The sequence below is a fragment of the Hypomesus nipponensis genome, chromosome 13 (genome assembly GCF_054491055.1).
Source record: "Hypomesus nipponensis isolate SF chromosome 13, ASM5449105v1, whole genome shotgun sequence".
Lineage (NCBI taxonomy): Eukaryota > Metazoa > Chordata > Actinopteri > Osmeriformes > Osmeridae > Hypomesus > Hypomesus nipponensis.
In genome coordinates, this window is record NC_140373.1 from 14,433,422 (window position 1) to 14,446,214 (window position 12,793).

At 41.4% G+C, this 12,793-nt stretch overlaps 1 protein-coding gene across 16 annotated transcripts in view; it reads left to right on the plus strand.

Annotated features, from left to right (window-relative positions):
- Window positions 1–291: 291 nt before the first annotated feature.
- The window catches only part of tcf7l2 (transcription factor 7 like 2), a 91,191-nt gene continuing 78,689 nt past the window's right edge, over window positions 292–12,793 (plus strand). For 9 of the 16 annotated variants that reach the window (XM_084669429.1, XM_084669430.1, XM_084669437.1 and 6 more), the window contains exons 1-3: window positions 293–946; window positions 1,119–1,185; window positions 1,342–1,466. In XM_084669429.1, the coding sequence (XP_084525555.1) occupies window positions 758–946; window positions 1,119–1,185; window positions 1,342–1,466 (381 nt within the window). In that variant the 5' untranslated portion in view covers window positions 293–757. Of the gene's footprint in view, window positions 947–1,118; window positions 1,186–1,341; window positions 1,467–12,793 lie in introns of all 16 variants that reach the window. The other 7 variants (XM_084669434.1, XM_084669435.1, XM_084669436.1 and 4 more) reach the window with 2 other exon arrangements.

Here is a 12,793-nt window from a genome sequence, read left to right on the forward strand (position 1 = left end):
ATTTTTTGTTATTTAGCCTAACTGTAAACAATTAGCCTACCTAGTTTATGGTGGTGAGATTCATAACTTAGTTGGGGATTGTGTGTTATTGCTTTTTACAGTTAAATTCAAGTTTGTTCTCAAAACATGCGTGGTAAACTTTGACCCCTAATTCCATGACATATCAAAAAAATCTACATTGGAGAAGAAAATATCAGCAAAGGAAGTGTCCTCTATTCATTTTCAGTGGGAGACCGCCCATATGTTTAATCCGCGTCTACAAGTAACTCCTATCTTCCGCCTATTTTGCTATTCCAGCACAAAAGCTAACAGGGAAGCTTCACTGTCCTGCTCCCAAACTACCTTCACTCGCTTTTCACTGCACACTCGTCCGCCGGCTTCTTCCAGCCTTTTTTTTCCTATTTATGAAAACGTCACTTCAAGTCCCTCCCTGTTTGAATCTCATTAGTTTCTTGTGTGTTTCTCCCTGTCAATAATCCTGAATCCAGACTCTCTCTATTTCCATCCCTCTCTATCTGTCAATCAGCGCCGCCTTTGAACTGAAAACCACTCCGACCAACTTCAACTCACTCAATCCGAGCGGCTCAGCTCCATCTCCGGCTTCTTTTTCTGCCAAGATTCCCCTCTTTTTAGTTTGTACTAACCGCCAGTGCTTGGAAAACGCCAATACAGACCCTAAACTTAAACTCGGATTCTAGATCACAAAGATCAAGGGTTTAAAACTTTGTGTTTTTGCCCCCCAAAATTGCTCGGGAAAATGCCGCAGCTCAACGGCGGTGGAGGGGACGATTTGGGTGCGAACGATGAAATGATTTCCTTCAAAGACGAAGGGGAACAGGAGGAAAAAATATCGGAGAACTCTTCGGCAGAAAGGGATTTAGCAGATGTCAAATCTTCTCTTGTAAATGAATCAGAAACGAATCAAAACAGCTCTTCGGATTCGGAGGTAAGTGACAAATAATCGGAATCGATTGTCCACTCTCGGTTACCTATTTCTTACAATTTTGCCCATCTGTAGACTATGCAAAATATGCATTGATCCGCGATATTAGAAAGTGTAATATTCCCCCATGTTTTACTTTCTTTAATGCAATCCCCATGTTTCATTACATTTCAAGGCGGAAAGACGGCCTCCGCCTAGATCTGAAACTTTCAGAGACAAAACAAGAGAAAGTTTAGAGGAGGGTGAGTTTGTGCTTTTTTGTTCACGGTCTTGTCTCTTGGATTTTTACACAATTACACCATCAGAGCGTGCCTAGAGTATTTCTCCAGGAATCTGAAATACATTCAAAGTTTTAAAGACACTTATAAAAGTTTTGTTCTTTTCCCCCGCCATGTTAGCTGCGAAACGGCAAGATGGAGGGCTGTTCAAGAGCCCACCGTACCCGGGCTATCCATTTATAATGATCCCCGATCTTACAAGCCCGTACCTTCCGAATGGATCTCTTTCTCCAACTGCACGCACAGTAAGTTCGTTTATATACACCTATGTGGATACATGGATAGAGACACACAATCTAATTTCAGCCGTACGCGCCTTATCTGGTTTAGGTAGGCTATGTTTTGGATGTTAAAACGTAGCCAAGGCAGAAGTTTCACAACTTCTTACGAACTGTACAATGGAATGCATGCCGGTTGCAACGTTGTCTGCCGTCGTTGTTTTGTACAGTAGTTAGCATGCTAAATATAAGGGATGTTTTATTGTCAAGATACATTTAATACACAATGTAATCTGCCTAATAACGACAGCAATTGTTCTTATAATTTCCGAAATAAATCATTATTAGTATTCATCTTAATAAGAATCGTTATTGGTTCCAGTTGTTACAAATAGGCTACCCAAAACAATCAGATTTGCATAGTCATTGCCTTTTTTTCAGTTGCATATCACAATTACCCCCAACACACTAAAGTGCAATCATACAATTTTATCAAGTTTGGAAATGAAAATACCAACCTAAATTCTTCTGGAGGGTTGACAATAGCATAGAAGCCTATAAAAACAAAATCGGTCCGAACAGTTATTTTATTACTCAATTTGCGCGTGTCAAAAAACCTATAAAAACATAGACAATGTCTTGCTGTACGATTATTTGAAACATTTACTTACAACATATATATATATATATATATGCAAATATTTGTTTACAAAAAATATATAGATTTACAATATTGTTGTAATCATACATAATGCTGCATTGTAGACGAAGCAGAAGCGTGTGGCCATGCACGGAAGCTTGTGGCATACATGTTTTTTAGAAGTAAATTCATGTTATCAGAGATAATAAACTCAGCTGTAATTATGCATACTTACTTATTTACTCACCACCACACCAGTCCCACCGGGCAATAGTAATGGTTAAGGACTTTGTTTTTGTATTAGTTTTTTATAACTCATTTTAAATGGTTGCAACAACCAGTCACTGTTCTAAGATCTCATTTTACAAGGTTAAGGCAAAGACCAGGCATTACGAAATATGATCTTATCCCCCATACAACTTCAGAAAATGAAAGTGATATTTGATTCCTCAGTTTAGAGCATTGTGTGCACCTTGCAATTAAACACATGTGATGCGCAATAGCCCCTTCCCTGTCTGTAACCTGTTTTGACCTTCATTTGAAGTCTGGATGTGAGAAACTAACATTTCTATGGAAAATTGTTGGCTAATAAACCTCTATATATTGGGAGCTCAAATTAATCAAATTTAAATTCTATTCCATACCATATTGTGTAAACATCTTTCTTCAACCACTTTTCCATTTGCATTTTTACACAATCCTTAACTTGAGGCTCAGTTCTTTTTGTATATACAATATATTAATTGCTATTTTCCTCAACATATAGACTACACCAGGTTATCTCTGCGTAGTCAACTGCTGAATATGAAAGCACATTGCATTGAAAGCACGGGTAGACAAAGAGTCTTGGTCATATTCTTCACTTTGTTTTTCCCCTGAAATTAAAGATTTTTTTTCTCTGAAGTTCCAAATGACCTGATTGATCAGTGGTATTTTTTTAATCTGATCCTTCTATATTTCATACTCTTAGGTTATTTTCGGGTGTGTTTTCTGTTGTAGGTTTATAAAACAATGAAGGATTGCAAGTGTGCAATCACTTTCCTCGCAAAGTGATGTTAACGTTGAGCTCTTTTTTCCATTGACTTGAGTGAGGACTATTCTGACCTGTGTTTTTCAGGCTTATATTGGAAGCATTACTGCACTAAGCAAGTCCACTTCATGAGGTCTGCTACCTTTTAGCATGTCTTTGAAGTGGGTGGCAGTTGTGTTCATAAATGTATTACTTTAGCCAAGCATAAATAATTCACCTATCCATTGATTACCTGTCTTCTTCTCTAACAAGTCATAAGGGTAACTGAATATGATTTGTGGGGTTGTTGTGATAAGAAGTGGCTTATTTTGCTCTATTGTCATACAGGGCTTTTATGGAGTAGCTGTCTATGTTTTTTTCTTTATGATAATCACAATATAATGAACATCCCTTTTTTGTCAGACGTCAATGTTCTGTGTTGCCATGCTGCCATGTTTCCTGTGGTTGAGTTATAGCTTGTCTTTTTTTTACAAACACGTGTGCGGAGGTTATTACAATTTGTCTGACCTCAGTGGGCTATAATGAGAAAGTGTTTGTTTTTCCAACCACCTAAGTCTAAATAGCTGTACAAAGCTGGGTATCATTTAACAATTTGACAAAGTTTTGCCCAGGGTATTAGCCTTCCTGGCCTGTCCTCCTCCCCTTTCCCTCCCATCCCTCTCACTCCCTCCCTAAACTGCACACAAAGACATGCTGGATCAGTGGGAGCAGGTTGAATTGGTGAAGTGGCCTGGGCAGCTCACCCTAGGTGCTCACCGTTTTGTCTTGCATCTCTCTTTCTCTCCCTCTCTCTCCCTGCGTTGTGCCAATGCTAATGCTTCATGGGGCTTGCTAAAAAGGCGACGGGTTAACTCCAGCATGGTAGGCTAATATCACACATCAACAGGTCTAGAGAGAGATACAGAGAGAGAAAGGGGGGGTGGATGGATGGATGGACAGTGTGTGATGGAGAATAAGGTCTGGTTGTCCCACTCTTTGGCATTGGGGCTGCAGGGCCAAAAATCTGCCTGCTTTATTTACTGCCTCTCAGACTTATGAATGTTAAGATATTTGACGCCACCCCTGGCCCCACAATTCCCCAGGCCTGCAGACTTTTGGCAGAGGTATTGGGTTTCAACGTATAATTACCAGTAGTTTAAAAGAACAAAAAAAGACAGAGATAATGCAACACCCTGTCTTCACTGCTTTATTTAAAGTGAAAAAAGATTATCCCGAAACCCGTGGCTATTCCCCAACAAGCCTGGCGAGAGACATTGTGTGGTTGAAACAATAGCTTTTTGACAAAATATTTTTCTGTTTGTGTCAGTTTTATTGTTGCACCAATGTGTCTCCTATAAAAAAGTGCTCCCAAACAGTCATTTAAACGGATTTAACATAGTTGTGGGTAAATGGTCGCATTGTGGGACAATTGCTGGAATGAATACCTGATTTAGTAGTAATAATTGTCACATTACCTTTTTTTTGTAGATATACTGCAATGGCCTGTATTTTACCATTGATAAAGACAGTATATTCATAATTATAATAATTATTTATTTTATGGATTATATGTGTTATGATTGTGTGTTGAATAGCTTTTGCCTGTGAGGTGACGGGAGATAGTTTAATGAGGATTTAGGGGATAGACCCACACCTTATCAAATTGGCTTTACATGTTAATAGGGCCTAATTGCTATCCACAGGGGGTTTGCAGCCGTACCCGGTCACATTTTGTGCTTCTGGCCGCAAAATGCATTCTGAATTTATTTAGAGGGTGGCGCTTCTTTTGTCTTGCAAATCACCGTTGTTTACAAAGTATAGCGGAAGCAGCACCACTCTCTCTGTTCCTCTTCTCTCCTTTTATTCTTTCCTTCCCTGTTGCCTTTCTTTTCCACTGCTCTGTTTCTTTTATACCATGCAAGGAAAAGAAAAGGTCCTTATTTTCCCCCAGCTCAATAAACACCCATAAAAAAATCCAATCTGTTTTGTATTTGAGTGCGTTAAGTTGGGCGAGCAAAGTTTGGCACCATTAAACAAAAATTGGGGCCTGCTAGACATTAGCAGCTCGCAGCACATTCTCGGAGCTTAATTAGTCCAAACTGTAATTGTTCACTGCCTGCCAATAGGAGTAATGCTCAGGAAAAGTGGAGTTGCACTAAATCGGCCCAGGGCTTTTAAAACAATAAATCACTCGCATATTTGTGCCGTGATTCAGATGGAGGCTCGACCTCTCCCATCTCGACATGTGGTAAATTGTAAAGTCAATGAATCGCAGATGTAGAGAGAAAGAAGGGAGGGGGCCTAGGGAGAGAGAGAAAGAGAGGAGAGTACAGTAAGGTTTTGTTAGCGCTTGGTGGATGAATGGAAAAAAAATTGAGCTGTAAATATTTACTGAGATTTTTTTCCCCTTCTCTTGCTACCAGGGCTTAATTGTCTTGGTAGTTGGTGTTGGCAGGCTGAGCTGTGTGAGAGTGTATGAAAATCGCTCTCCATCAATCTATTTGAAACACCAAACAGAAAAAAAGAATATGTCAGTCCAACATGTTTGTGGGCGTGTTCAAATTAGATTTTTAAATGTTGTGAAGTGAGTAGCTAGCTCCCTAGTGGTAATAGTAGCAAAGGAAGGGTTCACTACTAGAACACTAGTTTGCTGGTGTTCACTCTGCACAAACACTTGTTTTGTATGTCTTTATCTATAGTTGAATAACTGATCAAATCTATCTATGTAATTGTTTGTTAGTGAAGGATTTGTAATTTGATGTGGAGCTTCAAATAGTCTGTGGTTCTATATGCAACCCTGAAATGTAAACGTAACGAGTGTTCTTTTATAGAACAAGACAGTTTCATGCAACATGCAAGTCACTTTCAATACTGTGGTATTGAAAGTGAATCCCCCCCTCCTTCCACCCAACCTCTAATTTCCTATCTCTGGACCACAGTGCTGTGTTCTATTCTGTCTGGGGGAAAAGCTGCATTGGCTTAGCAGCTGTGGACTGGTGGCCCCCACACACAGCCCCCTCCACACACACACTCCCACATTCTCTCTCTCCCATGCATTTCCATACAGCTCAACACAAAGATCTTACTGTACATCTGGAATGCAACTTTTGTCAACTGTTAAATATAGGCTAGGTCTTCTGCATACCTGGGGCTTCTTTAAACATGGAAATCACATTATTCTTTATTATTTGTCTGTGCACATGTTGGACATACATTGCTGTACATTGTTGCTATATCCAAAACTGTATTAAGTAAGGGGGTATGTTTTAATCCACTTATTTTTGGAAAAATCTTACTTACTTCTATATTTTGCTTTCATTCATAAGTTTTTTTTAGCTCCTAGACAAAAACCCAAGTTGGTTGCATTGGTATGTAGTGCTAGCTAATACATATGTTTCCCTGAACTAGATGCATTGAACTAACTGCATTTTATATTAATAACAATAAATTCTACTGTGTAACTGAATTTTGAGAACTGACCAGAACACTGAAATGGACATGGACATTCACATTTTCAGCTATGTATTGATGAATGAAGGCCTACATTTTTTAAATACACATTTAATTAAAACAAACATTCTTGAACATTTCCAACACATTGCTAAGGATAAGACCTGTTGGTATCTAAGTATTTTTGGACTGTATGCGTAGTCTATTTAGTTAGCCCATTCATAATGCCGTGGTAGTGTTTGCTAGTGTGTGTGTGGGTGGGTGGGTGGGAGGGGGGAGGGTCACACAAAGGCTGGTTGAATAGGGCGCATAATTGCTGTTAATGCTGGGGCAATGAGAACAGCGACAGTTCCTGGTTAGATGTCCAAACAATAGTGCCCCCCAGGCCTCAAATTTATCTTCCCAAAAAAAAGCAGCGGGACCCAGAGAAAGTGGGCTGGGGGTGAGTTTATTGCCACGCTTGACAGACAGGCCATGTGTGTGGCTTTTTTGGCTAATGAATCTGGCTAGTTCTCTCCCACTATTCACCTCCTCCTGTGTCTACATCTCACCATCAAACTGTCCACCCTAAAAGTGTTGAGGAGACGGCAGTGAGACAATAAAGGAATTTGGCAGTGCCAGGTTGCCAAGTTTTTTGAACGGAGTCTTGGAGGAGGGTCATAGTGCACTGAGGCTGACGTTCTCTGTTGGAAACCCCCTTTATGACTAGTAATAGAAGTGCTTTAGTTTCAACTGATATGTGAGAGTGTGTGCCAGCACAAGCATGGGGTGTGTCGGCATGCAGGTGTGTTTAATGATCACGTTGGGCTATATGATGACTAGCAATGCCATTATCCAGTGAACACCTGTGGTAGGCCAACCTTTTTATGGACGTGGCAAAATGCTCTTGAATGTTGAATCATGAGAAAAAATACATGGCATGTTTGGCTCCTGTCATTACAATGGTAAATTTCACACAAAAATATGCAGTGAACATCCTGTTACGTTAATTGTTAGTTTGTTTTAATGAAATATTAACTATGTAAAAGGTATCTGCCTGTCTGTCCTCTTAAAGTGTTTTCTAATATTTTTATTTTATAATTTTCCATGTATACCAGTAATAAGTTAAAACATCTTTGGAAGCTCTTGCATGCATTAAGCACATAATTGAGAAGTGAAAGGTGATAAAACTATAGTCCATGTATGTTTAATCTTATAATTAAACTTTTAATTGCAAGGGATTAGCTTGTTTTTGTGCATGCAAGTATGTTTGTGTGTGTGTAAGAGAGAGAGCGAGAGAGAGGGCAGTGATAAGGTGATTGTCTGCTTGAGTTTTGTTAAAAGAGCTAGATTTCTGCTAGGAACAGGAGCGAGGTTTGTAGCCAGAGCAGAAATAAATGAATCTACTAATCTCAGGATTATTGTAGGATTTAGAACAAAATGTTGCAGAGATTACTGTATGTAAAAAAAATGCACAAGGCTAATGAAATCTAAGCCCTTTATAGGTCTACACAATGTAGATCATTTTATGCTTTGCGTACCAATTCCAGAATAAAATTACTTTCAGAATTTCATCTGTCAGCTTTTAAACCAAAGTGCTCCAGTTACAGACAATAGTATTACCACTCTTAAAACAGATGTGTGTACAGTAGATAACATTTTATGCAAATTGCACATGTTGTGTGTGCAGCCTATAGTGCACTACACTCCTAGGGTGCTGTGGCATACTGTAACAGTAGGCTAAAACATGTATGGGATTGTGGTGGTGTCAGGTTTTCTCTGTTTGCGTGTGTGCGCCTCCATAGAATGTGTTGCTGTAAGTCCTCTTCCAGCACCACCCCCTTGTTAATGCAATCTAGTCTGCCAAAAGGGATTGGTGTCAGTGGTGTTTGGGGTCAATTCCAAAAGTGAACAAATTGACTCCTGCCATTGAGTGAATTGTCAATTGCCACCCCCAAGGGGTAAAAGTGAATTGAGTGAATGTTTTTACAACTGGCCTGAGGTGAGATGAGTGGCCTGCGCTCTGCCGGAGGGGACTGATGCGGACGGGGCACCAAATGAACTGACGAGGTGCCAAATTAAACCTGCTGTGGTAGGGGGGGAGGGGATATTTGATTGAATGATGAGTTAGATGTATTGGTGGTTCATGTGTGGTTAGGTTGTATCAAGAAATGAGGAACAACATTTTGCGGGGGTGGAAGACCATGTGATGTACGTCACAGTGCCCTTTAGAACGAGGAGTTTCTTTATCTTGCTCTTACTGCCTTTTTATCTTTATGGGCGTCAGGCTTTGCATTTTTCAAATATCAATAAAGATAAATGGCTGGCTTTGTCATAACGTGGCAACATTTTGGGATGGAAACTTTTCCATTTTAACCCTTAATAGTCCAGGAAGCTCCCAATCCTATTTAGGTGATTAGCCTAGCTTCTTTAAAAACAACCATAACCATGTAACCCTAAATGTTATAATGAAGAAACCAATGAATGGCCATGCAGGGATTCCATTGTCAATTCAGTCCATTCTCTGTCTGTAAGAGCATGTATTTGACAACAGAGGATGACCCTTCTTATGTTAAGCCTAGAGTTCTCAGGTCAGGCATCTTGCTCAGACGTTGCATTAGAGACCAGCTGCTTTAGGCTGGGCCTAGGCGCTGGAATGCTCCGCTGTTTAAACAGTGGGTCATCTCAGCGCAGGCCTGAAGGACCGGAGGGAAGGAAGTCCCTCCATGTTTACATAGCTGAATTGTTCTGTGGGCCCCAGAGTGTCTAATGCACTACTGTTCAAACACTCACAAGTGTACGGATGACCCCCTCCAATAGCAGTGTTCACAGCTCTCGGAGAGCCCTAATCCCCTCTGTGAGTGTGTGTGCTTACACACTCACATGCCCTATTTACTTTTTAGGTACTACCGCCATTGGTTGTTGTTGCTTGAACCTGTAGGTTTGGATGATTGATATAGTACAATTGCAAGCCTCAATTCATCTCAACAAACCGGGGAGTTTGGACAGGGAGAGAGAGAAAGACAGAGAGATGGAAGGGCCTATATGCTCCAACTTATCCACCAAGCAGCCAGACATTGACATACGGTAGAGTTATCAAACTAATTGTTGTTTGAATTACCTGTTATGATCCGATGACAAATCTCCTCCCACTCCCATCACTGGAGCGGAAAATGTAGCTGGGATTGGCATGATGTTAGCAAGTGTGTAAACCTATGCTTCAACAAGATGGATAAATGCAATTATTGGTCAGACCTGGAGAGGGGAAAATCCATTTAAAGCCTGTAACACTAAGCAGGGGCCGTGGTTAATTCATTTGGCCAATTTACGGGTGATGTATGAGTGTCAAGGCACATTAGTCAGGGAAGGTGGGGGTAGGAAGGGGTGCAGAGAGGGTTTGGTGTATGTGTGAGGGAGGGGGAGACGGTGAATGTTTTAGGGGTGAGTGCCATAGAGATGCACTGCAAGCAAACAGCCTATTTGGGAATTAAACATCACCCCTTCCACCAGACCCCTTCCATCTAGCCTTCTCTTACCCCAGCCCTCTCCTTGCCATTTCGGCAGATAATACAAATGGAGCCTAAACAGGGAAATTACAAAAAGATGCACTGGTTGGCTGAAAGCAGGATTGCTGCGCAAATGAGGCAGGGAGAGGCGGATTTGGTCTGCTGGGTGGCAGGCTGAGCACCAGCAGCATGGCCATACCAGGGCGGGCCACATAGCTCAATCAGGCCAAGTCCACTGGCTCCAACACCCAGCCTGCTACTCTGACCCCAAGACCCCAACTATAGATAATAGCTGTAGTACTTGACTGCACTTTTCCACTGCATGGTACCGCCTAAACTCAGCTCGACTCCACCCAATTTTGTAATAAGGTTATTTGTTTTCCAATGCAGAATAGTACCACAAAAGCTCTCATCGATCAAGAATTAAATGAAAAAATCAAAAATAGTCCAAATAAATAGGGCCCTCTCTGGAAAAAGACATGGTTGTTTGTTTCCTTGTTGTGGCCAGTAATAGTATAATTTTTTATTTTATCAAATGAGCATAAGCCCTGTGGTCATTGAAAGACATTGTTGTGGGTGTAAGTTTCATACTTACACCCACATCAGTGCTATCAGCTGTAGCCGGTCTTGGACTAACTGTACGACTCAATTACACACACTCTGACCCAGATTGACTGATACTCCGAGTAAACTCAGGGGAGTTTACAATTAAATTACAATTATATAGTGGATGCTGATGTTTACTCTTGACAAGCAGTGCTCCAGCCTTGCTAAACTGCTTCACCTATTTGCTGTTCACTCTCCTCTAGATAAGGATACACATATACAACATCATTTTTTTTTTGGGGGGGGGGGGTGTTCAGTTCAGCCTGAAAGTATTTTTGTTTTTCCATTTCAAGTTGATTGGTGGTGGTCAGTTCTGTCCACAGTAATCCTCTTCTGGGACCAAAACACTCGACAGTTACGCAAGTTGAGCGGTATGCAAATCTGGTGGTTACAGTCATGTAGGGTAGCGGATGAGAGACTGGGGAAGTGTTGGTTTACAGCGCCTAACCACGGAGTGAGTGGGAGCCAACTGGGGGGGGGGGGGGGGTGAAATCAGAGACATAAAAGGGTTTGGCCCTTCTCACCATGATTCAGAATATTCGTAAGTGGTAAGGATCACACTAAATGGCTCTTGGTTTTAGAAGATCTCTACTGCTCTGAGTGTGTGTGTGTGTGTCCATTTGCTGTTAGTCGAAGTGTATGTTGGCGTTTGTCACCTGACTGCGAGGCAGCCAACTTCAGGAAACCAGAGTCAGTGTGAATGCTGGGACTTGTCAGAGACAGGTGTTGATGCTGCCGCCCACCCTGCCACTTTGTAGCAGCTGTGCAGTCAGTTTTTTTTTGCTCATAGTGTGGGCCATTGGAGAAATACTGGAGTAACATTCTTCTCCCTCCTCTGTGGGGACCAGTGGGAAGGCTTTGCTCTTGTCCTGCAGCTGAATGCTGTTAGCAGGCCAGTAGATGCTGTTACTGAATATTGGGCTTTGGCATTTGACTTGCTATGAAGGATTTTGTCTGCGTTTACTGTCATCAATGGAATATTCTAGAGGCAAATTTACAGCACTTCTTTAATTGTGACCGTAGCATGATCTCCTACATGATCCCCCTCTCATCCCCTGAAACATTGCAACAGGAAATGCTAACCTTCAGACCGGTGAGGTAGATATACTTGTGAATCTCCCTTTCAACTTCCTTTGAGCCTTACATTTGCCAGCGATGTTATGCGGCTTTCTAGTGTAACACCACCCTCCCCTACCCCGTATCCTGCAACTTGGCCTGTGGTATCGCTTTGCGGACCCTTGAATTCCCAAATCCCTGTTAAAGAAAGCACAGGTTTTTCAGTTGGCCATGTTGTCAGTAATATCCAGCCTTTTTTCTCAGTGATTCCCCCATTCCTCTTTTCCTTCACTTTTGCCCGCACACCCGAAGAACAACTATAGCCAGCTCTCTGTAGGCCAATGGAATTCCTCACCAAGACTCAAAAAAACAGTGTGGAAGTTTTCTGTATGCTTCTAGTATCGTTTGACAGAAGTAGACATGCCACTTGATACAACTGTTCCCATTTAGTGTGGGGCTACAGGTGTTATTAGTGTCGCCAGAGGGACACGTGTTTTTCACAGCCATTATATATGGATTCAGATGTAGCCTAGTCTTAAAAATGACTCAACTTGGCAGGCCAGTTTCAGCTTGACACATTTTCCTCCTCCTCCCATGTTGATTTAGCACTTAGTGATTCATTACAATGGAAGGACTGAGTTGTGTGTACTCGTTGTTGTAGTGTGCGCTTTGCGAGAATTTGTTTTGTGTTGCACTCCTGCGCTACTTGTCGTCCTGACAGTACAGATACATAGTCCTTTTACCAGTTCAATATGGCTCCTCCCCTTCATGGCATGAGGTATGAGCCTGTCATAGAATATGACACTCTAGGGTGCAACCAGGGACCAGACCAATCAGGGCAAGATATCTACCCAGTGACCAAACAAGTGACCAATCATCCCTGGGATTTACAACCAGTCTGACCCAAGCATTTATCTTGGCTTTTCTTTGGGTCCATATGGAAGGAACGATTTTTAAAGACATCACCGTCAACACCAGTGTCAATACATGTATTGATGTCTATAATGATGAGATAGTGTAATGGTGGTAAATTCTTAACTCGACTAAAATAAGGATCTGCATCAATATCAGCAGGTGTCTGGAGATCAACACTGGAGAACCATCCGTT